This window comes from Poecilia latipinna, unplaced genomic scaffold (genome assembly GCF_001443285.1).
Source record: "Poecilia latipinna isolate Pla-1442-1.1 unplaced genomic scaffold, P_latipinna-1.0 Scaffold1213, whole genome shotgun sequence".
NCBI lineage: Eukaryota > Metazoa > Chordata > Actinopteri > Cyprinodontiformes > Poeciliidae > Poecilia > Poecilia latipinna.
The window spans coordinates 160,746-185,153 of NW_015113829.1; the positions used below are offsets into that span (position 1 = coordinate 160,746).

The 24,408-nt window shown below is 40.7% G+C and overlaps 2 protein-coding genes across 2 annotated transcripts; one reads left to right on the forward strand and one right to left on the reverse strand.

The window, feature by feature from the left end:
- Positions 1 to 11,764: 11,764 nt before the first annotated feature.
- On the reverse strand, positions 11,765 to 15,735 carry rhov (ras homolog family member V). The gene is made up of 3 exons (XM_015053920.1): positions 15,353 to 15,735; positions 15,186 to 15,244; positions 11,765 to 14,087 (listed from the first exon to the last, which is right to left on the reverse strand). Exons 1-3 carry the CDS (start codon positions 15,555 to 15,557, stop codon positions 13,641 to 13,643), a joined length of 711 nt encoding a protein of 236 aa, XP_014909406.1. The 5' UTR covers positions 15,558 to 15,735; the 3' UTR covers positions 11,765 to 13,640.
- Positions 15,736 to 17,474: 1,739 nt separating this feature from the next.
- On the forward strand, positions 17,475 to 24,408 carry vps18 (VPS18 core subunit of CORVET and HOPS complexes). Its single transcript, XM_015053914.1, has 9 exons — positions 17,475 to 17,884; positions 18,009 to 18,150; positions 18,326 to 18,417; positions 18,944 to 19,194; positions 19,305 to 19,658; positions 20,383 to 21,645; positions 22,181 to 22,390; positions 22,595 to 22,831; positions 23,630 to 24,408. Exons 1-9 carry the CDS (start codon positions 17,782 to 17,784, stop codon positions 23,924 to 23,926), a joined length of 2,949 nt encoding a protein of 982 aa, XP_014909400.1. The 5' UTR covers positions 17,475 to 17,781; the 3' UTR covers positions 23,927 to 24,408.

The window sequence follows — 24,408 nt, forward strand, 5'->3', positions numbered from 1 at the left end:
CTATTTCTCCTTGTGCAACCTCTCATGCAGAATCACCTCTTGTTTTCTCCTCAGATTAACCGACAGATTATTTTTCCATCCAATGAAGTTGACTTTGTGTCTAGTGAATCATTTCTGTGTTGGTTAGGTCACATATAATCCTGTTTGAAGAGACAATGATGTCTAAATTTACTGGTTTTATTTCAAATTTGCCACCTGGACACACATTTTAATAATTACTAATTAGATTCTCTGTTCAACAGAAAGTATCAATTGAAAAATAAATATTCATATACTTTTTTTTATTTTAAAGCATTTTAGTCCAAACAGTTAGCCTTGCTGATCAAAATCCTCAAATTGAAAACATTCTTCATAAAACTAATTATATGGCTACATGTTTTTCATTTCCAGTGCTCAGTATTAAGCCAAATATGGAATATTGTGATATTGTGGTTGTTAGACCTTTTTTCTTTCTTTTTTTTAATAAAGAAATATGCAAATCCTTGTAGATCCCAAACATAAAAATGCTCTCTCACATGCAAATATTTTGAGGTTGATTGTTTTCTCTCTCTCTCTCTTGTTTTTTGTCTATTCTCCCACTGAACTAGATAATAGGAACTTCTTCCTTTTAATGTGCTTTCTGTGTTTTCTCAAGATTAATGAATACTGTGGGTTTAAAAAAGGCAGATACATTATGGTGTGAAAGAGATTTTCCATTTTAACAAAGCCTTTACTTTGTCTTTGAAAACTTCGCCTCGGAAATTTTGAACCCCTGTTCAGCACCCCTCAGCTGATTTTATTAAAACCATTTCTCAAACACTGACTGAAGACGGAGCTTCGCTCGTTGTTTGTGTGTGAGGTCACGACACTGGTCAACGTTTTGGGCCAGATCCTTTCCTCTACAGCAGTGGTTCTTAACCTGGGTTCGGTCTCAGGGGTTCGGCGGAGCCTCTGCCGCGGAGGTAAAGACACACTTGTGTAAAGTCGTGATGACGCCCCGCTTTGCCATCACTTAGCCAATCAGTGCTGCGGAGGAGCACTGATTGAAGGAGCTTCACTCTCAGCATGGATTTGAACTTGTGTTTTTAATTACTTCAGCAAAACTCACAGTTTTTACCATATTCTGTAGCTTTCGGTGTACTTCTAAATCTGCTCCTTAGTCGCATCTTTTTGGTGTTGCTACTGCCTCTAGTGGCGTGGGAGTGCTGACACAACTAATATAATTACATTACTAAATCAGAATACCGCAAAGTCTTTATTATTTATTATACATTTTTCATTCTCTTAAGAATGTAGAGCTAATTAAATGATCTAAACAAGACCTTAAAGTGGTTCCAGTTTCTCTCGATGGCCAACCTGTTGAAACTGTGGCAAATTTGGGTTGTTCCTGGACAGTCAGCTCAACTTTGCTGAAAACACTGACTACATTTTGAAGAACTGTTCTCAGAGACTCTACCTTTTAAGAAGACTTGGTGATCATGGGGTTACCCAACTAGAGTCTAGTTGGGTAACCCCTATGTCTTAAATTTGGGGGAATAATATTTTATTTATCTCTACAGAAGGGTTCAGTGAATGCGCATATGAAACTGGTGGGTTCGGTACCTTAAAAAAGGTTAAGAACCACTGCTCTACAGGAAAGTCCCAAGCCACTTCTGAGTAGAACTGAATTTACTCTGTTCTACTGAGTAAAGAACTGAGTAAATTCTACCGAGAAAATACCTCGGCCATTTTCTCTTTTACTTCCTTGTTTTACTGTTCAGTAATACGTTCTGCTTAACTCTGCAACCATTGTTCCACAAATCCCTAATCCCAAGCTCCTCTCTCTCCAACTTCCCAGCCAGTTCAGATGCAAATCCACTTTTCTTTTCTCTTTAAACCGCAACGAAAATAAATGGCTCTTTTGTGGCCACACCTTTGCGAGCGTCATCTGGCACAGGTGAGGTAAGTGAGACAAATTTTTTGTCCGACGGGCTGGCAGCAGATAAGAGCGAGAAGCCTGCTCTGCAGGTCGGTCGGGAAGGCTAACAAGCAGAAGGCTCTACCTGCAAACGCACATCCGTTTCTTTCTGTTTGCCTGCACAGAAAAAAAAAAAAAAGGGTGAGCAGAGCTATTGTCACGAGCCTCTTATTAGCATGTGGTTTTGTGTTTGTGTATAAAGGCAGGCCTTATAGCCACCGCATTCAAAACTACCTGGACGTTTCGTACTCACGTCCGGCTGGTTATAAGTTGAATTCTCCCTTTTCAATGTATTGTTTCTATTCATTATTTACTTCGCAATATGCGTCACAGACGGCCGAATGATGACAGACTGTGAGCGCGTTCACTTGCTGTAGTGTCTGTGACCAAGTGATTGTCGAAGCTAGCGTGGTTTACACGCACAAATGTGTATAAAAAGTCTGACCAATAAATAAATAAATTAAGAGACCACTTGTTAATTAAACTTGTCCATCTTTTTATTCTTTTCTTTTTAAATTTTCAGTAATACATTTTGAAGAAGACCACAAACAAGTTGTGAAATCTTGGTGATGAATCTTAATAGTTTCGTCTGCCATAATAGTGAATCATTCTGACTCTTATAGGGAGCAGCTCGGCCTGTGTAATGACAGGAGTCCCCTCTCCACATGTCTGGCATTAACAGGTAGCACAAATGTGTCAGGGAGAATACACGTGCTCTGTAATCAGCTGCTGTGGAGATTAGCATCACAGCGATGCTATGACACTTCTTCACAAACTACCCCTATCCCAACCAAGCGCTAAGACAGCATGACATCAGCTGAGGAGACGCCAAGGAGGAAGAGGGAGGGGGAGCAAGATACCTGTGAGCTTTAAGGAAGTGACTGAGCCTTTCATTCATTTCTATTATTTCAGGGGAGGTGGGGTGAAGTAGCCAATGAAGTAGGAGTATTTCCAAGTAAATTGGACACAGCCTTGTATTAGATTAAAAGCGAAATTATTCAAAATCTTCTTCTTTGTTAACATAAAGATTTCCATCTGCATTAAGACCTTCTGTCTTATGCAACTAATCCAGCACTGACAACAACAGTCTGTGGAAAATCACTAAAAACGACCCTCCTCCGGACCAGCCTATTATTCTCGTCTGCAGGGAAACCCCGTTATAAGAACCTCGAATGTCACAAGAAGAGACATGTTTTCTCAGCAGGTAAACAACATTGTCTCTAAATCACAGATACACCCTAACAAAAAAGCTGATTATATTTTATATTATGTTTAACTAGCTTCTATTCCCGGAGCTCTACTGTAGACATCTAGACATATTTACTAGAAATATGTCTAGATTTCTCTCCACGTTCTCAGAGGATGTTTTGATACCGACTAGAAAGTTAAAATTGAAGAATGTTAGCTATGATCACTAAAACACCTGGATCTCTGCTTCAATCAGCAAAAAAATAAATAAATCCCGCAGAAACATTTGGACATCCTACAACCAGCAACAAGTATAACTATGACAGATTACCTATAAAAACTGAAGTAATGCCCTTTGAATCTTTTCTGTTTTTATTTTTTCTATTACTAAAGAGCACATTGAGAAATACAAGAAACTTAGCAGCAAAACACAAAGAAGTGAGGGATGACTCAAGAGGTTTATATAAACTGTTGATGTGTCTGTAATTAAAACTTTGTTAGTTTGCAGTTTCTTTGCCAGACATTTGGTGTTCCCTGAAAAATATTTAGCTATCCAATTAGTTTACTCAAATGGCAACAAAGGTTTTAGTTGTTTAGACACCTACATTACTCTTCTTTTATTATTATTTTTAGTTATTTATTGCTTCTTGAATTTCCACTTCCCGTTGTTTTGCTTGCACAGATTGTGCTGAGGAAAACTTGTGTGAACATTTATCCTTGAGTTAATCCAAAAGTTAGGAAATACTGTGTATGCCATGTAATCAACAGACACAAAGCAAAGTGTCCTACCATCTGTATTCACCTACAGTCTTTGTAATGGAGAGATCTGAGGGATATAAATCTCAGCTTAGACAGTTTCCCCACAGTGACAAGTCTTATCAAAGTCGCTCCTTTCATCTGGATAAACTTGTGTTGTGTTGCAGACACCCTTTTTTTTTAACGCCGGTGACACAAACAGGCTGAGTAAGCCGATTTACTGTTCTGTGAGTTTCGGACAGCAAACAGTCACTTTCTGCTGAACAAGTCCAGACGCAGCTCACTGAGTGCTCAGAAACCTCGCTGTAATATACGTGGTCTATTGTAACGCATTATGCATTACTTCCTCAATCGCAGCCACATCGGGGGTGGGGGGAATCTTTCCCTGTTTTCCCAGTTGGACGAAAATGTATACATTAACCTGATCCTCAATGCACAGTCGTCTCATATGCATACTGGTGCCTGTATTTACACGTGCGCTCGCACAGACATGCAGGAAAAAAAGGGAAGACCGACCGGGAGTGTTGACTTGCATCATTCGCTCACTTTTTTACTGCCACCATGTGTGCTGTGTGAATGTCACAACAACACCCCCCCCCACCCCCTGACACCTCTGTGAGAACGCCTCACGCCCTTGATTCCCAGACGAAGGCACACCCAAAGCACAGGGTCTCATCCAATCGGATCCTTCACTTCCTGGATGCAAATGGCGCTTAGTTTTCACTCTCAGACATGATTTAACTGTTGCCTTTTTAAATGATTGAACCATCCAATCATTTTCTTGTTCTGCAGTGTCGGTTCCCATTGTGTTTTCACTTGATAAAGATCACAAAACACAACCGTCTGCTAGCATCGGCTTCATATTCTCAGTGTCTGTTGAGATTACGTTGCGACTAAAACACTTTCGGGACCCAGAGTGACGTTTGTAATTGACTTCTGCAGCTGCAGATTAAGATTTGCTCTTTCAGTCTGAATTATTATTATTTTTCTTTATCTTTGAGGTTTGTGGGTGATTTTGTCTCCATGTGTAAAACAGAAAGGTCATGCAAGGCCTCTTAAACTTTGGGACTTTAGTAAACAAATATAGTCAAAAATATAATGATCACAACTAAAAAGTATGCTCATAACAGCATAGCATATTTTAATGACATGTAGAAAATTGTATCAATAAAAAACTGCATACACATATGATGGAAAATATAAGCAACCAGGACACAATGCCTTTATGCCTTTATATATTATAAATTATGGCTCAGCAAGAATGGGATCTGGAAGAACATATTTAAATGGCTCATAATGCTGCCGTGTTGAGTCTAATAAACATTTCTGAAACTCAGCATTGAACATTTCTACTTTTAGTTCTATGAAAATCAGATTGTTATGTTACTTTGCACATAAATGATTCACATTTACATTCTTTTGATAATCTAATACTTTCATTATAGATCTTTCACATATTGGAAAAAACATGCCTCAAATGTTTCCACATTTTGTCACAGCTGAAAACTAAATGTTTTTTATGTGACAAACCAACTGAAAGTTGTGTATGACCGAAAAGGAAAACAATTCAAGGTTTTCCAAGATTTTCACTAATGAAAATCTTAAAAGTGTGGCGTGCATTTGCATTAAGCTCTCTCTACTCGGACATCTCTGAAACTATTAAGTGCAGGGACGGCACTTGAAAAAAATTCATCTAATTATTAAATTGAGTCTGTATGTGTGTAATTGAAACTCTATAGATTCAGCTGTTCTGTGAGGGCATTAGATGGAAACCAAGCAACACAACGGACATGACAAAGATCAAGTGAGAAGCTTAAAGCAGGTTTAGGCTATAAAACAATATCTGTAGTTTTGAATATGTCAGTGCATCGTTAAGGTCATCGTCTGAAAACTGCAGCTCTACAGAGATGTGGCCGTCCACCTAAACAGAGCATTTCTCAACAAAGCGGAGGCCCAAGGAGAAGTCATAAAAATCCCTCTTTGCAGTTTGTCACAAGTTATACAGGGATTAGAGCAAATATGTGCAGACCTGATGAGACCAAAACTGAACTTTGTAACCTACGTGCAGATCGGTAGCTGTGTCGCACATCACCGTAAAACACACGATGTCTATGTGGAACATGGTGGTCATGCTGTGAGGATGCTTTTTTCTTCAACAGGGAAGGGGGAAGAGGCGTATCATCTCTAAATCCCAACATATACACCAAAGCTTCTAATAAGGCAGACATTTTGGAATTTAAGAAAACTCTAAAGTGGGATTTTGAGTTAGCACAGCCCTGATTGGTTGAATTTGGCTTTTGGGATGTGGAAGAGAGCGAACAACAGAATACCCAGAATAAAAATGACAGTCCAACTCGAGCTGACCTCATTCCACAGCAAATTTGTTCCACCATCTGAAGTAACTTTACGCACAACTTATGCTTAATTGGAAAGTATTTCCATGCTCATCACATTTGCATGCGATGGTTTGTGGTATCGATTTTCTGGAAATCATGTACCGTGCATCATTTTCTGGGTTACTCACTCCACAACACAGCTCAGATTTTCCCCTCACTGGTTGTTTTCTGCTGCCAGTGCCCCTTAGGGATCCACGTGAAATCTTCTGCAGACACAAAACTGCATGGAAACATGGTAAATAGCTTGTTGAGCTTTATTATATATATTATATGACAAAGTATTGTTTAAATTAATGCATCAGAGTTGGATCATATTTTGTTCAAACTGTCATTAGCAAAGTTGTTGTTTGCTTTGAATTTAAACTTAAACTAGAACTAATACTAAAAAACCCCAAAAACAAACATATAAACTATCTCCAGACTGCAAGCTCTTCGTCTCTTTCTTGCATCTGGACAGATGATTTCATCACCAGATTTTCACACCTCCTTCAGCCTCCTGAATAGTGGGGCTGTTAACAACATCTTGGGCATCCTGACATCGTCAGAGGAATAAAGGAGCTGGGAGACGATGCTTGTTTGAAGTATTGATCATCTCCTCGTCCGTCTAGTCTGAAAAGCTGCTGCTGTTCACTCCTTTGATCATGTGCGGTCATTGACGGTCACTCTGAAAGTCCTCATCTCCCTCTCAGTAATGCCAAATCAGGGCAGTAGTTCAAAACTAACCTCACACAATAAGAAAAACAAACAACTACAATTTCATTTTTGCCTATTCATGAAAAAAACAAAAAAAAACAAAAAAACAAAGCTTTTGACCGTGCCTTTTCTGGCTGTTAGAAAGCGTTGGGGGTTAGTGTAAACATCAGCCTGTCTGTGTATTACACAACTGCATGATTAGGCCAGCGGATGAGATGTATCAAAGTGAACTTCTGTTGTTGACTGTGGGACAGGAGTAATCGTTGCTGCCTCCAGGCACAACCACTTGGGAACTGGGTGATTTCTCACTGACTTCGCTCAGCGCCGAAACTGACATTTTATGTTTTGACAGAAATCAGCCAGGCTGATGTTAAGCAGTGGATCTTGTTGGATTTCATTTTAACTTAAAACAGGAAGACAGAAATGATTTGAGGAAGTTTTACATTCTCAGAAGGGGATGGATTTTAAGATATCAGATTTCAGATATATTAGATGAGACACTGTTCTTGGTGTCTTCATTTAGTACAATCCAGATTATCCAGAAGCTAATGGCTAGTCCAGATTTACAAAATAATCAGCAGTTTATGTAAACAAAAGTCGATCATTGTTAATCACATAACAAATGGAGGTTGGAAGTGGTGTTTGCTAATAATTTTCCTATGAGAAACATGCTCAGAATAAAACGTGCAAAGCATACCAGATCAGAGTAACTAGCACTCAAATTAATAAAAAACAAAAGTTACAAGTTCCCTAAGTAGTTTTCCTTTGTTTGTAAATTAGAAGCTGCACTCACCACAATTTTGCAACATTTGCCATTTATGACAAAATTTGACTGTAACCCATTCCTGACTAAGAAATCTGAAGTTGTTTTCTGATTTGCAGCTTCCATATTAACTATAAATTAAAAGTGTAGCTCACTGGTTTTTGAGTATCAGGGCATCTAAATGATCTCACGTTCATAAATTTACTAGGGCATTACGTTTGGTTATGTGAGGGTACTATTGAGGTGTGGAGGGGCAAAACTAATCGATACTTAGTTTTGTCCCTCACTTGGACTAACAAATAGCTTCATCTTTGTTCATGCTAAAGAGAGCATGCAAGCAATCTGCTGCAGATTTACCAGAGCCTCACTTCGAAAATCCCGAACTACCCAAAACTGTTGTTTTGGTTCTGTTGAACCATTCAATAAATTTCACTCTCTTTCTCACACTCACACCCGCCACAGACTTTCATAAGCCCAAAGTCCATGAGAAAATAAATCCAACCAAAACAAAAAGACTTCATCTATCTAGAAGCAACAGTGTGAGCGGTGCCAAATCCTCCTCGGAGCATAACTGTTTAACTGCCAGTTAGGAAGGCCGACGAGCCACGAGCCAATCAGATTTGTCGTGAGCCGGGCAGACCTGTCGGTGCACCTGCTGATTCCCAGGCCTCCTTGCCAGTCTCAAAGTAGAGTGAAACCTAGAGTGATACTGGCCTTGTGCCAGAAGAAGAGTTGGCTGATGACTTCTGACACAATTGCTTATAGCAGGGGATCCTGGGAGATCTTCAGTGAGAAGATGAGAGAGAGAAAAAAAGGTGACTAATCATGAGAAGTCAGGGAGGAGGAGGATAAGTTCACTTAACTCATGGGAACCTAAAACCTGTCCAACATGAGCTATGATGATTGCTCAACGAGGGTATTGTGCCTACACAATGAAAGCGACTGTGTTTGCATCATGTGTGAGTGTACTTTACATTCATCTCAGCCTCTTGCTTATCATCACATGTTGTGTTAAAGGTGTTCGTAAGGCATTCTGTTGAGTCTTTCTCGGGGAAAAATAGAAAAATAATTTAATTGGACAGCAAAGCTATGAAAAGTCTTCCAACCTGTTCTCACACTCACATAGACCGAGGCTGACTGGAATGGCTGGATTTCTTTTCTTTTCTTTTTTTTTAATTGCTGCTCTCTCACTATGATGTTTGCTAATTTTACACGATGAACTTGATTCTTGTACCTCGCATGAGGTCATCGACTCAGACACACACAAAGCAGAGTTAGCCATTCTTTTGAAAAGCAAATTTTGACGAAAGGTCATAAAAGACCCAAGTACAGTTTTGATCTGAACTTTACTCTCTCTATCGAAACTGACGCTAACGAAGGAGGAATTAACTCTGCTTAAGCTAGTGACCATTCATACCCCGTCCTGTGCTCTGGTTGAACGTAATCTTTTCCTTTTTTCTTTTTTTTTACAGAAAACACCTAAATTCATCTGGAGTTGGGGATGTAAAGCAAGTTTACTGCGACACGTCTTGCAAAACCAGTCACTCACTTAGTTAATATAAACTAAAAGGTAGAAAGCAATATTTAGAAGTAGTTAGAATAAAAATATGTTGAGCTAAGTAAGCTGTGGTGTGCTAACTTGCTAACTGCTGGTTCCCGACACCATCTTCTTGCATATAAATGCTTTGACCAGTAATCACAGAAACACTGTGACTACAATCTTCCAAATGCATAACATATGAGATCAGAGAAATGAATGCTGATTCATGTGTTTTCTTTTTTCTGATCGAGTATATCAAGCAATTCATCAGTCAAGCCTTTGTGTCTCTAGGTTTCTCAGTTTTTCTTAAATCCATGGTTGTTTTATTTTTGCTTTTCTTCATTGTTGAGTTTTGTCCCTAACCAGTATCCACCAGGCCTTACACAAATGATTCTGCTCAGCATGAGTAGATTATCGCCACTTGAAGCTTTCCACACACTTGAACAGTCTACCCCAATATTTTCAAAACAAGTAACAGAAACATGCCTTATGCATTTTCTGAGGCATCAACAGTTGCCTAGCAACGGTGCAGCCAAGCATCCCTCCTGCTGATGTAATTTAAGACCTCTCTATGGGTGCTGGAGAATCATTTTTTTAGGAGCTAAAAAAAAGCAGTCTGATATTCTGAAAAAATAAAAATAAAAAAAGAAAATCTATGCCAAGCAGATCAGATACCCAAAGCAAACTTTATTACACACTCATATTAATGTTTATATATTTCTATCCATATGTTTAAAACTTCTTCATTTGAATAAAAGGCCACATTTAATCTGATATCTTAACCATTTTAGCCAAAGGTCACGGCTCTTTAGCAGCATCTGATCCGTGAGAGAGGCGCCTCAAAGTTCACTGCTCCAACTTGTGACAGCGTCAGATGACCAAACATCAGCTCCCGTGTGTGACCTCTCCAGACAGGGTCAGAAACCGGATGTCCCGCGTTCACCCGAGAACAGCAGAAGTTCAGACAGAGCCCTGACACACGAGCGCATGACGGAGGGCACACTGACTAACGGCAAACATACGGCCGCTGTACCACGGCTGAGCGGGTGTTTTTGTCCTCCGGCTCACTTGTGACTCATCTTCACCGCACAGCTGTCGTGTCCTCCAAGCACTTCACGACCCTTCTCAGCTCAGTCTTTTCCACTTTACGTCAGCAGAGCTCAGTCTTTAAATGACCATAATGGACCCTTTAATCTCTTCAGCCTCATATTCCTAACAACAGACCACCGAAGAAGTTTATTGTTAATGACAGAAAATGACTTAACCTTGAGACAGTCTCTCATGGCTTCGTCCCTTTGAAATCACTTACGCAGACAAAAGCACTTAGTAAGAGATCGCCACTGAAACCCGTCGTGCGGATTGCCATAAAAACCAGTCAGAAGTTACTGGTCATGTGACAAGACCTTCAAACCACAATTCAGAAGATCATTTGGCTGAATCCCATTTAGTACATTTACTCTTTCCACCAGCCCTCCTAATCCCCCAGTTCCTGGGGAATAAAAAATGGGACACTCCTTCAAGACCAATAAAAATGTAAACATATGGAATATCAGGAGAATTTAATTAAACAATATACATTAATTTGTATCAAACTACACTGATTGGTTTGAAAGTAAAACACTTTAGGTTGAGAGGAAGATACGAAGTGATTGACAATAATCAGTTACACTAAATTTAATATGTCATAAAAATTTAACCCTTTCATGCATAGCGCTTGCTGCAGTAGTCAGCCGTCTAGAAGCTTTTTTTTGTGTTTCTTGTGAATTTTTATGTTATAAATGCACACGGAGCCCTGAAGAGGGCATCATACAATACACTGTCAACTGACGGCCATTTTTATTAAATCCAATATGGCAGACAGACGAAAAAGCAACTCATTCATATCCAGTCCCTTTTTCTGCTGTAGAGGACTTGTGCAGTTAAAAACAAAGATATTGTGACATCAAGTAACCCTTAAAGACTGATACTACTGTACTGATGTATTTTACAAATAACTTTGTATTTGGAGAAACTTACAACTGATCATCTAGAATAAAATCCTGGAATTTCTTTTATTTTCTTTTTTAAACAATTTTTTCCCCTACCTTTTTTATATGCCTTAATAAAATTAACAAAAACACTTTGTAAAAAAAAAATCCTTAAAGGGTTAAATTAGACATAACAGAGGTGCTTGTGCCTTAAAAATGCTCATTTGCAAGCCTGGCTACTTTGTTTTCAAATGCTTTCCTGAGAAATTGCCTGTTTTAGGGGCCCTGACGCCACAAAAACAGCTGCTTCACTTTAACTTTTAGAAATGTTTGATTAAGGGCCAAGAAGTAAAATGAGATTTATCTTTAGTGAGGTAACTACAAACCAGTCAGCTTTATAAGTTTTCCAAAACTGAAAACCTGTAGAAAAGAGGGTGAGTGTGTTTTGTGTCAGTCATTGCTGTCAGACATGACAAATGCAAACTGCACAGTTGAGCTGCAACACCAACGACACACAGATTTACTGTAAAAGGCTTTTTGTTTATTGTTTTTTTCATCATGTCAATCTGAGATATAAAGCAAAGGAACAGGATGGTTTTGAGATGACAGTGATGCCAAAAATATAACAAATCATAGTTTTAAAGCTTGACAGCTTTTAAAACCCAGTGCCCCACATAAATATAAACTCCCTGGTAAAGTTGTGTAAAGCTCTTAAGATGAAATAATATTTTATTGCAGTTGCATATTTTCTCACTAAAAACACATCCATTAATTAGCTTGACATCATTTATCTTTATATTTCATGTTGCTCGCAGTTCAGAAAACAGACCACACACACACACACACACACACAAAACATTACATATGATACATTGTAACACTTCTACTTAATTTTTTTTATGTGGTCAGAATGTCAATCGACTGTCAATAAGTTTTCCGTGACTTCCTGTTTCCTTGTGTGGTAAATATAACGTTAAATGCCGATTTCTCTTATCCCTCCTTAAAAATGGGAAAGACGAGAGAACAGGCCTTCATAAATCAGGAAATGGCCGCAGAAAAACAGCTCCATGTCTATGCCTGCCCATATCCGCAGTCATTTATGAAAAAGCATCCAACATCTAGAACTGTGGCAAACAAGGCAAATTTTGCCACTGAGAAGGGTGTAAGGGAGGTGAGAAACCTCGCAAAAGAGATCCGGAGAGTTTTCTGTGTAATATCATGCAACTGCAAAACAAAATTAAGTCATTTTAAGGCACTTTACACATTTCTACATGTGGTGCCAGTAAACATGGCCCCGTACTTGTTTAAAATAAACAAAAACATCAAACTCACTTCCACAAGAAGCATAGTAAAGCTTGTACTTATATAGATATACATGTTCCTCATATTATAACACTGGAGTGCAAAACTTTCAAAAAGGTTTTTTTTTTTGAAAGGCGTAAAGTTGAAAAGTGACATTCAGATCGAGGCTATTGAGTCTTTTCTCTGCCTGTGCTCACTGGGCGTCAGAGATCAGGAGTGTATTAAGCTAATAAACAAAGACGGGTGATTTTTGAAAGGGGGAAAAAAAAAGGCTCCTGCAGTGCTTTGCTTTTACAGATGCACATTAAAGAGACAGAAAGCCAATGGTGTCTGCTCTGCTGAACCTTTACACCTCAGACAAGAACCAGTTCTCGTCTTAGCCAAAAGATTAAAAGGGCAGTGACATTACTTTTCCTTTAAATGAAAATATACACATATGCTTTTGTTGTGAATCATAAAAATCAGATCAAATACAAGTGTCAGGCTCAGCAGGTGTGTCACCTGGTTTCCTGGAAGAATAAAAAAAGTCTGACCAAACCAGCCGGGGAAGCTTTCACAAACAGGTAAGAATGCGGCGCCTAATTGTAGCCGGCAAATAAAAATAAGTCATTGCTGCGAGAAAAGTGAGAAAACAACACCCATTGGCCAGGACACAGAGTCCCGACACTTTCGGTTTGTAGCCAGTAGTAAAGCACAGCATGCAAATTCGCTGTTTTGCTTCCTTTTTTTTTAATATATACTGGTCTGGCCTCTGCAGCTGCACCTCACAAAGCCTCAACTCGATGTACCATCTCTCTGACGTATGTACCACACGAGTGGTGGACACACAAAAAACAGCATGTGCAAACTCTGCTTCTCCTGTCGACTTGGAACAACTATGCGAATATGTATCAATCTGTTAAGTGTGACACCAATCACAGGCTGGGAATGTCCCCATATCTGCTTGGTTAGTTTACAGCACCATCCACCTCTCTATCTATACTATGCGTCAAAGAAAAGACAAGCCGACTTTACTGATGACGAATCTAATGCATAAAAAGACAATGAGATACGTGACTTAAATAAATAGAGTCTTCAAAGAACTGAATTCGAAAAGAGTTCAGATGAAGCAGAAGAACTTCTTCCAGCTGCACCTCGAGAATGTTTTGGTGCGCCTGTCGGAAAACCTCCTTTTCTTCCCCTTGCGCGTTTTGCTCTTGATGGCGGCGAAAATGGCCGCGTCGAACGCCTCCTTCAAGTTCTTCTGCGTCAGCGACGAGCACTCTATGTAGTCCGTGGCTCGGATCTTGTCCGCCATGCTCCGGGCCCGCGAGCTCAGCACCGGCTTGACTTTGCACTTGTCCAGGTCGATGAGGACGTTGACGTCCAGCAGCCGGTCCAGCTGAGTCCCGACGAGGATGATGGGCGAGGAGGCGTTGTGGGCCCGGATGTCCGGTACCCACTTCTTGGTGATGTTGTGGAACGAGTCGGGATCGACCATGCTGAAGCACAGGAGGAAGACGTCGGCATGGGCGTAGGACAGAGCTCGGAACTCGTCAAACTCTTCCTGCGTGCCAAAACAAAGAGGCGCAGAATTGTTTTAGTATCACTCAAGATCTCTAGACACGGCCGGGGAAGCGGCACGCACTGACTCACTGGATGCGAGCGGAAAAGATTAAAATTCATTGAGAAATCTCCCTGCTGAGTCACAAACTGGTTTCAACAGAGGATGTCAAGGTTTTCATGCATCACACCTTGAAACGATAAAAATCTACCTACAAAACCTTTTGTGCTTTTTACACGTAAAAAAAGTAGCCAGTTTTATGCATTGAAATTATAAAGTAGCATCAGCAAACAAATAATTACATATATTTATATTTGTATTTGTTGGGATATCATGTGCATGTGTAAAAATATCCAGGCATGCATTTCCATTGGATCTTGCTGTCCAGCTTCGTTTTTAAAAAATAATTCAGATAATTTCATAGAAGGCAAATAACTTTGGTCTGACATGATAATAAAACAAACATATTCACAAAATTGGAATAAAGTCTAAGAATTGTAACATAATTTTTTTTTAAAGCACTGTAGATTTTGTTTTGTAGACATATGGGCTTAGAATCCCACTGAAAATAAAGGAATCACAAGATCGTCACGTTTATGGATCAAAGCGTCGTGTTCCTTCAAAATTGGCTCTGATGAAACTCAAATAAATGTTGTTGGTTGATGTTGGTTAATGAGTTAAAGGCATCGAAATATAAATATTCTATTTTGACCTGCCGTTCAAAGATGATCAAGAGAAAATTGGCAATTTCCAATTTGTGTCTGATTGATTGGTGCATCTTCATTTAAAACAATAGCTTGTTTAAAATGATTCCCATATATTGATAACATCAAAACTGCTTATGTGTTACCCTTACAAAAAGTATCTACATTCACAAACCCAACTTGTCTGACAATTCTGGTGTCCCCTATTGGTTCGGATGCTCTATGCAGCTTCTTAGTTTACTTATGCATTTGACTGGTTGGTTGTTAAACCAGGAAAAGACAATATTCCAAATGGTTCTTTAAAAGTGTAACTTTAAGTGTCTCAAACAATATTAACAAATTCTACATCATTCAGTATGAAGTACTGCTGAAAACACATGTAAAAGAAGAATCTTACCTGTCCAGCTGTGTCCAGAAGTTGAATTTTTACTGGAGATCCTTCCACTTGGACCTGACCTGTTGAAGAGCAGCAACACAATCAATTAGTTCCAACAACAGACCAAAAATGTCTTAGTAGTAGATTTTTTAAAACCGCCACACACACACACACACAAAAAAACTCACCAGAAAACACATCAAACCCCGTCTGCTGATACTCTGCCGGGTATCCGTTGGAGATGTAGCTGATGATCATGCTGGTCTTCCCCACCGCTCCGTCTCCGACCAGCATGCAGCTGATCACATCGGGGTCCAGCTCGTCCTCCCGGGTAAGCCCGCAAGCTGAAGGGACTCGGGACTCGTGGTAAAAGTAATCCATTTGGGGTGGCATGTCGAGGTGAGCATTAAAGTTCGGGACGCCAACTCTTCTGCCTCCCACCTGCCTGCTCGTTTGAAATCGGAGTGTCGCTGCAGAGAGTTAAAGCGCCGCTGTGCGTGTCCACGCCGCGCATTACTGCTGTGACTGAAGGGACGCGACTCCTTCGGCTTGATGCGCAGCAACAAGTGTGGGAGGCGCCTTTCTTAATGCGACAAAGGTTATGATTTGTATAGACACTCCCACGAAGATAAGAGAGCTTCAAAAGAGCTCTAAACAAAGAGGTTTAGCCGGGGTTACGTTTCAAAGTCAGGGTTAAAATCGCACATGATGATTTATAATTTATGCCCTCTTCATGTGGAGACCTTTTCACCTTCTTTTTTTTTTGTCTCGTAAAAAAATACAAACTCCAGTGTGTTTTATTGGGATTTTATGTCGCACACCTACACTACAGTGCCATTGTAAATGAAAATCTGCAAACTAAAATCTGATGTGGCATACATTTCATTCAAGGTCTTTAAGTCTAATAATCCTATTTTTTGTTTATAATAATAATAATAATAATAATAATATAAGCATACACAATCAACCTTAGAAAGGTATCATAAATTATGTATTCCAACACATACGGAAAAACAAAAAAAAATTAAACAAAAAAAGAAACAAAACACAAATAAACAACCCAAAATCAGACTTCAGTGGGACAACTTGAATATATAACATCAAAACAAAACTAATAATAATAATAATAATAATAATAATCCTTTCAAAAAAGTAGTCATCTTTAAAGCATTTTTTTATTTCACAAAATGATGCCCCTAAATAAAACCCACTAAAATCAGTTGCTTCCAGAAGTCACGTGATTAGCAGCAACTCCCTCCATCTGTCAAGTGAAGACCTCGGGTTTGTTTAGTGCACAAACAGCACAGCAAAAGGGTGATGGGGGGGGGGGGGAAGTTGAAGAGAAGATAAAAGGAAAGTTTGGTGATGAAATGACAGTGAAAAGGAGAATTACAGGAAGAAAGTTAGTATCAAAAGAAAGCCAAACTAATTTCCAAACTAATTTAAATTCAGCTTCCTGTTTGGCATAAGCGCTATGGAAGACAGTTGGACTGGTTGGATTGCTCTGAAGCTCTTAATGCCTATGGTCAAGATGCTTCCTGTGACAAAAAAGTAATACACATCACTCTGAATAGACGGTGGTAACAGTGAAATATAGTGGTGGCAGCATCATGCTGTGGTGTATGGGTGGATGGGGGTTTTACGTTATCAGAGTTTGTGAGAAAATTGATGGACACATAAAACATACTTAATGCTGGCCAGGAAAATGTCTCTTCAGGGTGTCAAAAAACTTGAGACTCGGGGTGAAGATTGACCTTTTAACAGAAGAACAACTTTAAACATGCATGCACACAAGCACAATAGAATGACAGATCAAAGCAGATACATAAATTAGACTGGCCCATTTAAAGTCCAGACCTGAATGCATTTAGGAAACTTTGGTAACAATTGTGTATTGGTCTTAAAGAAGACAGTTCACAATGGCTGAATTTAAATTAGTTTGGAAAACTACGCGGGCAAGATTTTCCGTCCTGCTTCAGTTTTATTTATACGCCATGTTGTGTTGACTAAGCACAGAAAACCCTCCACAATGCTTGAAGTTTTTGATTGTAATGTGACAAAATGTGAAAAAAGTTGTGAACATTTTTGCAAAGCACCCTAAAAGTCCTTAAATTGACCTTTATTTGGCTTACAGTCAGATTCAGATACATAAAAAAGAGATATCTGCACATTATACACAAATCATATACATAACTTCATGTCATATTAGATATTACACTTAAAGCTTTTCTAGCTTTGTATTTTAATATCTCAATGCACACTATTCTAATCTGAACTCAGTGCGCCCTCTGTTGGTTCAAGACAGCACTACAACCACAATGATCACATGATTCTCCGATCACCTGACTCTGAGGTTTCGCCTTGTGTTGTGCAGTCGGAAGCTATTTTGGCTGCTATTTTTGCACGAATTATTTAAACGTACTTTCCTCAATGCCTTTGAAGTTTACGTGAAAATATTGCAGCCTGTTGTGCGTATTTATTTTAGACACAAATTGAGAAATAGGTTAGCTGAACATTTAATTGTGTATGTTGCCAAAGCTAGCTAGCTAGCTAATGTTGACCATCTGATTTAGTAATTTGCAGGGCGTAAAATAAGTGTTCCTCTGCTCATTTCATTATGGCTTCTATTCTTGATGAGTATGAGGACTCTCAAAACATCAGGCAAAGTTCTCAGCAACACAGCCGCCTGAGCTCTGCCAACATCGGGCTAACACATTCAGGTAAGGTTTCCATGCTCTCTCTTTAGCTAACGAGGAACCAGTGAATTAAAGAGCATTGCATTGCAAAACTACGTTCAAATCAAGGCCTGCAAAGTTGAAACGCTGCTCTCTTCTTCTACCCAAGGCTTTGTGAATGTCAGACTGGAGGAAGAAAAGCCAATATTCAACAAACAGAGGATTGACTTTACTCCACCTGAGAGGATAAATCACTTGGCAGTCTGCAACAACCAGCTCTGCATGAGTCTGGGAAAAGACACGTTGTTGAGGTAAAAAGTCCTTCTTTTTTAAAAAATCGGTGGGGTTCTGTGATGTTTTCGTTTAATTATTTTAAAACAAAGGCTATATTTTTTTGTGTGATTATTCAAGGTGTTCCGCTGATATTTGTCAGTTATTTGCCATCCGAGTCAAGCTTTTGACAGTAATGTTTTCGGTTCTGTTCAGGATTGACTTGGCAAAACCAGATCAACTCAATCAAACCGAATTAGGAAGGAAAGACGACAGCAAAGTGTACAAGCTGTTCCTGGACCCGACAGGTAAAATTTTAAAATACACACGAATATATGGTCATATAAAACAAGTGGTCCAAAACAATAATTTAACAACATGTTGCTGCAAAAGTATTCTGAACCCTTGTACTTTTTAAACATTTTGTCCAATTAAAAGCACACATAATACATTTTATTGGAAATTGGTGCAATAATGCACCACGGACAAGTGCATAATTGTGTTCTCATATTATAAGATATTCATACCTTTTTACAAGCAGAATTGGTGCATTTGTGTTTAGCCCCAATTACTCCAAAGATCCAGAAAAGACCTTCACCAAAGATTTTTGCTTATTATCTTTGTTGTCGTTACTGCCCAGCTATAAAAAGGGCAAGTTATTACCTCACTACACCTTTCTGCACTTTATTCTCGTTTTTCAGACGTGTTGTTATTCCAAACGCAAACGCACAAGCTTCACACACACCATAATTTATCACAGTAACGTGACAGTGGTATGATTACGAGATGCATAAAAACAGCAACTAAATCCTCCTCTGTATTTTCCGTCCGCAGGCTTCCATCTGTTGATCAGCCTGAATACCAGCGAGTGTCTGTACCTCAACAGGAACACCCAGAAGGTGCGCAGTCTGTCCCGCTGGAGAGGCCACCTCATCGAGAGTGTGGGCTGGAACAAGCTGCTGGGCAACGAGACCAGCACAGGGCCCATCCTGGTTGGCACCAGTCAGGGGATCATCTTTGAAGCGGAGATCTCTGCGAACGAGGGCAGCCTGTTCAATACCAACCCGGATCAGTACTTCAGACAGGTAAGTGTTGGATTGAAGTTTCCCTTTTGTTTTTGTTTTTTTGCGAATGTTTATATTATTTATTCCTCTTGCATGTGACTTAATGCTTACTTGATTTTGCCCTGTGGCAGGTTCACTCCCTGGAAGAGGATGGCAAGCCTGCACCAGTCTGCTGCTTGGAAATAGAGCGAAGCCCAGAAAACAAGTACTTCATCATCGCCACCACCCGCAAGCGCCTGTTCCAGTTTGTGGGTAAGGTGGCCGAAGGGTCGGAGCAGCAAGGTCTCAGCACCATCTTCAGTCAGAACCAGGACCTGCTGCCCAGTTTCCAGGAGTTCCCAGCCAACATGGGATACAGTGAGATTACCTTCTACACAGCAAAACTTAGGAACTTCCCCAAAGCGTTTGCCTGGATGATGGGTAATGGCGTTCTCTATGGCCAGCTGGACTACGTCCGGCCCGATTCCCTGCTGAGTGACGTCCAGGTAAATATCTGTTAGACGGCTCTACCTGTTCAAGATTAAAGGCTCCCACATACATGACAGTCGAAATTGGTTGTTGTCGACGTAGACGCGCGTTGAAAATTTCAAAAATCATTTTGTCTGCCTGCCGAACTCGACGCCTGGCCCTGGTCAAACTATTCCAGAAGAACTTTGTGCGAACTGTTGTCTGATTGATCAGAAGTTTGTTGCCGTGTTTTATGGGGAAATGCGTTCAGTCAGCAAAGTTGATATTTTCCTTCAACTCGTTCATTTTCCCTATCTGGTTTTTGTATCGGCAGGACACATGAATACTTTTGAGGAACGTTTAACTTGTGAGGAATTATGTGCATTTGTGAAATTCTTCACTATATGAAGCTGACTTCTATATAGTTATATATAGAAGTCATATATTGGTAAATGGTTAATAACTGCTGGAGACTGTCGGTAGACATGTGTGGAGGTAACTCTGTGACAGTTTCATAAAAGCAAAATAGAGGATACAGGGAGAGAGGGGGAACCATGACGTATACAGAAAGGGGAGGGGTCTCCCCACACTGGTCCGCCCCGTTGTCTGAAAGGTGTGCCCAAATGTGAATGTACTGAATCCATGCGACTGCGCATCACCTGTTCAGCTTCAGATGAAGTATGTGGGGGGCCTTAACTTTGGTCATTCTCACATTTCTCTGCAACAAACCTTCTGCTAATCTGTTCTCTTACCACCAATCAGGTATGGGAATACACACCGGATATTGACATTAGCCAGAACAAACCCATCTCCATTGTGCTGACACAGTTCCACTTCCTGCTGCTGCTTCATGACCGAATAAAGGCGATCTGCACTCTGAACGGACAGGTGGTGTATGAGGACGTGTTCCCAGATAAATTTGGCCCCCTTAAGAGAATGATCAAAGATCCAATTGGCGGGTTGGTATGGATCTACACGGAGCGAGCAGTCTTCCGATATCACATCCAGCGCGAGTCTAGGGACGTCTGGCAGATGTACATGAACATGAACAAGTTTGACCTCGCCAAGGAGTACTGCCGCGACCGGCCCGAGTGCATGGACATGGTGCTGGCTAAGGAGGCCGAGTACTGCTTCCAGAACAAGAGATACCTGGAAAGCGCCAAGTGCTACGCACTCACTCAGAACTACTTCGAAGAGATAGCGCTCAAGTTCATCGAAGCGAAACAAGAAGAAGCGTTGAAGGAGTTCTTGCTGAAGAAACTGAACAATCTGAAACAAAGCGAGAGAACGCAGATCACCTTGCTGGTCACCTGGCTGACCGAGCTCTACCTGAACCGACTCGGGCAGCTGGAGAGCGACGACAACAGCCTCATCTTCCAGGAAACCCGAGACGAGTTCCGCCAGTTCCTGAGCAGCTCCAAGCACAGGGACTGCCTGTTCAACAACCGCGGCACCATTTACGACCTGCTGGCCAGCCACGGCAACGTGGACGACATGGTTTACTTCTCGGTCGTCATGCAGGACTACGAGAGGGTCATATCCCACTACTGCCAGCACGACAACTTCAGTGCGGCCCTGGACGTGCTCGCCAAGCACTGCGACGAAAAGCTCTTCTACAAGTTCTCGCCGGTCCTCATGCAGCACATTCCCAAGAACGTGGTGAATGCGTGGATCCAGATGGGCAAGAGGCTGGACCCGAAGAAGCTCATCCCGGCTCTGATGAACTACAGCCAGATGGGCAGCACCCAGCAGATCAACGAGACCATCCGCTACATGGAGTTCTGTGTTTACGAGCTGAATGTCACTGAGGAAGCCATTCATAACTACTTGCTGTCACTTTATGCAAAGTACAAGCCAGACTCTCTATTGCAGTATCTCAGACAGGCGGGTACTCACCCCTCAGAGATCCACTATGACCTGAAGTATGCACTCAGGCTGTGTGCGGAGCATGGCTTTCTTCAGGCCTGTGTGCTGGTTTATAGAATAATGGAACTGCACGAGGAGGCAGTGGATCTGGCTTTACAAGTAAGTGATGCTCCTTCGTGGTTTGTTAAAGGGGGCTTGTTATGTAAAATTCACTTGCTGCACTTTCTTGTACTTCCATTGGGGTCTCAACTGCTTCTAATAACAGCCCAAGCACTTAAAAAAAAAAAAAACACCCAAGTCTTTTGTTGTTGACTTACAATGAAGAAACCACTTGATGCATTCTTGTTGGTCGTGCATGAGGCTCCACTTTTGCTTTTCAAAGATGTACATAATTACATATTTGTTTGCAGCCATTTTCATGTGCAAGTGTAAATGTTGAATTGGGGGGCGTGGCCAGCAGCAGCTTATTTGAATTTAAAGAGACAAGAGGCTGTGGAACTGAACTGATCAGAAAATCTCACTATTTAAGGATGATTTTGTGAAAAAAATTAAATGAATGTGTTTTGTACAGCCGATAGACATATCAGAACCTGTTCAAGGAAGCATAATAGGTCACCTTTAATGCTCGTACAGCAAGTTCCATTTCTTCACATGCTTTGAATGTGGTTTTAGAAAGGTTTTCTCTTGTCAATAGGTTGACGTGGACTTGGCCAAGTCCTGCGCAGATCTGCCCGAGGACGACGAGGAGATGAGGAAAAAACTTTGGCTGAAGATCGCCAGGCATGTGGTGCAGGAAGAGAAGGATGTGAAGAAAGCCATGAACTGTCTGTCCAGCTGCAACTTGCTCAAGATCGAAGACATCTTGCCTTTCTTTCCAGATTTTGTCACCATTGACCACTTTAAGGTCCTCATTCATGATGATTTGAACATTGTAACAACAAAACCAATTCTGTGTGAATATAAGGTGTGATTTTAAGAAATGATCAGCTTCCATGGGATGTGGCTGATATGAGAGTATATTTAGGAGCTTTGCTTACAATCCTTTTAAAATATCACAATGTTGAATATATTTGTTTTGTTTTAGAAATGCAATCCTTCTTTTTTTCAGGAGGCAATCTGCAGCTCCCTGGAGGAGTACAACAAGCACATCGAGGAGCTGAAGCAGGAAATGGAGGAAGCCACAGAGAGTGCTAAACGAATCAGGGAAGACATCCAGGAAATGAGGAATAAGTACGGCGTTGTGGACTCCCAAGAAAAGTGTGCAGCATGTGACTTCCCGTTACTCAACAGGCCCTTCTATTTGTTTCTGTGTGGACACATGTTCCATAACGACTGCCTGTTTCAGGTAAAAACAGGTCTAAACTTCCTGTTTTTCCAGCTGTAGAAATGCTTTATACCAGTGGTTCCCAAACTTTTTCTGTGCCCCCCCTATGGATTACAAATGGCTGTCTGGTTGAAACCATGCGTGTGACAGGGGGGCAGGGGGCATCGACTTTTTTGGGGCGAAATGAATGTACGTAGCTGAAAATAGACACCAACATCGGTAGCCTACAAGCTACTTGTTAAGCTTAAGGTTCTGTATTGATATTAGCTAGTCATCTTTTAGCTAACACTACCTACATCCAACAGCTTTACTCAACTCAGTCGGTTAGTTTGGAGGGAAAAACTGAAAAGTTCTTTGCGTTTTGCTGGTTTGCTGCCGTGATTCTATCACAAACCTACGTAGCTCCGCACAGCAGCAGCAGGTCTCCTTCACAGGTGTAAACCCAGCGCGAGCGTCGTAGCGCTCATGTTGTGTTTAAAGGCGGCTCGGAAAAACAGGTTACAGCATGTTAACAACGGATTAAACAGTTTTAACTGCTGATAAAAGTGACAGAGGACACAAATATGGGAAGTGTGGAAGCCTCTACTGTATCAAATTGACATAGGTAAATAGGTTCTAAGGTAAAAACCCAGCGCATACAGTGTTGATGTTTTGGTTTTTTTTTTTCATCCAGACTGCTTCCGGCGCCCCCCACAGTTTGGGAACCTCTGCTTTATACAAAGGCTTTATAAACTGAGAGATCTTTAACTTTAACCAGTAACGTTAATATAGCAACCAAGACGTGATTTCTTTTGCGTATTTTGTTTTCCTACCATATAGGAAGTGACCCCTCACCTCTCAGCCTTCAAGCAGAATCGCCTGGAAGAGCTCCAGAAGAAACTGGCTGCTACAACACAGTCCTCTAAATCTCGCCACCGTCCCACTCAAAAGGAGGAAGGGGACACGGCGAGTCTGGGAAAGGGCATCGGGGCAACGAGCCGTGAGCAGATCGTATCGGACATCGATGACATCGTTGCATCTGAGTGCGTGTACTGTGGCGAACTGATGATCAAATCCATCGACAAGCCTTTCATTGACCCGCAGAAATTTGAACAGGACAAATCCAGCTGGCTGTGAAGACATCTGTTTGAAAACGAAGATGCAAAGGCCTTTCTTTTTTTGTCTGTGAAACCCGTAGGACCAAGGAACTCGGTAGAAAACGATATTTGCCTGATTGCCTGTTGGTAGTGCCTATTCTGATTTACGGAATCCTTCTTATTTTGCTGTCAGTCTGATGGAACAAACTTTGCACTTTGTATATAAGTATTTAAAGAGCGATCGTCAAGAACTGACTTTGTGAAAGATGATGCAAGACAATGTAATATCAAATATTTGCAGTCAGTACAGTACATTGCATAAATGTGATAATAACTGCAGATGTCACCGCACAATAAGTTTTAGCTTTTAGCATTACGTTGGGTGGTTGTTTGGCACTTAAAACATAACACACAACAGCATCTCTGTTTGTTCTGTTTCTTGGTCTGTAATAATTTACGATCCAGTAACTGTGGAAAATAAACTGTTACTTCATATTAAAGCCATTTTGGGATTGAATTGCT

Excerpts from the sequence above, each read along its gene's own strand:
- rhov (XM_015053920.1), bottom strand. The coding sequence starts at position 15,557 with ATGCCACCCCAAATGGATTACTTTTACCACGAGTCCCGAGTCCCTTCA. Across the intron at positions 15,245-15,352 it reads GGGGTTTGATGTGTTTTCTG|GTCAGGTCCAAGTGGAAGGA; the intron begins GTGAGTTTTTTT and ends GCTCTTCAACAG. Across the intron at positions 14,088-15,185 it reads TTCTGGACACAGCTGGACAG|GAAGAGTTTGACGAGTTCCG; the intron begins GTAAGATTCTTC and ends TTTGGCACGCAG.
- vps18 (XM_015053914.1), top strand. The coding sequence starts at position 17,782 with ATGGCTTCTATTCTTGATGAGTATGAGGACTCTCAAAACATCAGGCAA. Across the intron at positions 22,391-22,594 it reads TCACCATTGACCACTTTAAG|GAGGCAATCTGCAGCTCCCT; the intron begins GTCCTCATTCAT and ends TCTTTTTTTCAG. Across the intron at positions 22,832-23,629 it reads ATAACGACTGCCTGTTTCAG|GAAGTGACCCCTCACCTCTC; the intron begins GTAAAAACAGGT and ends CCTACCATATAG.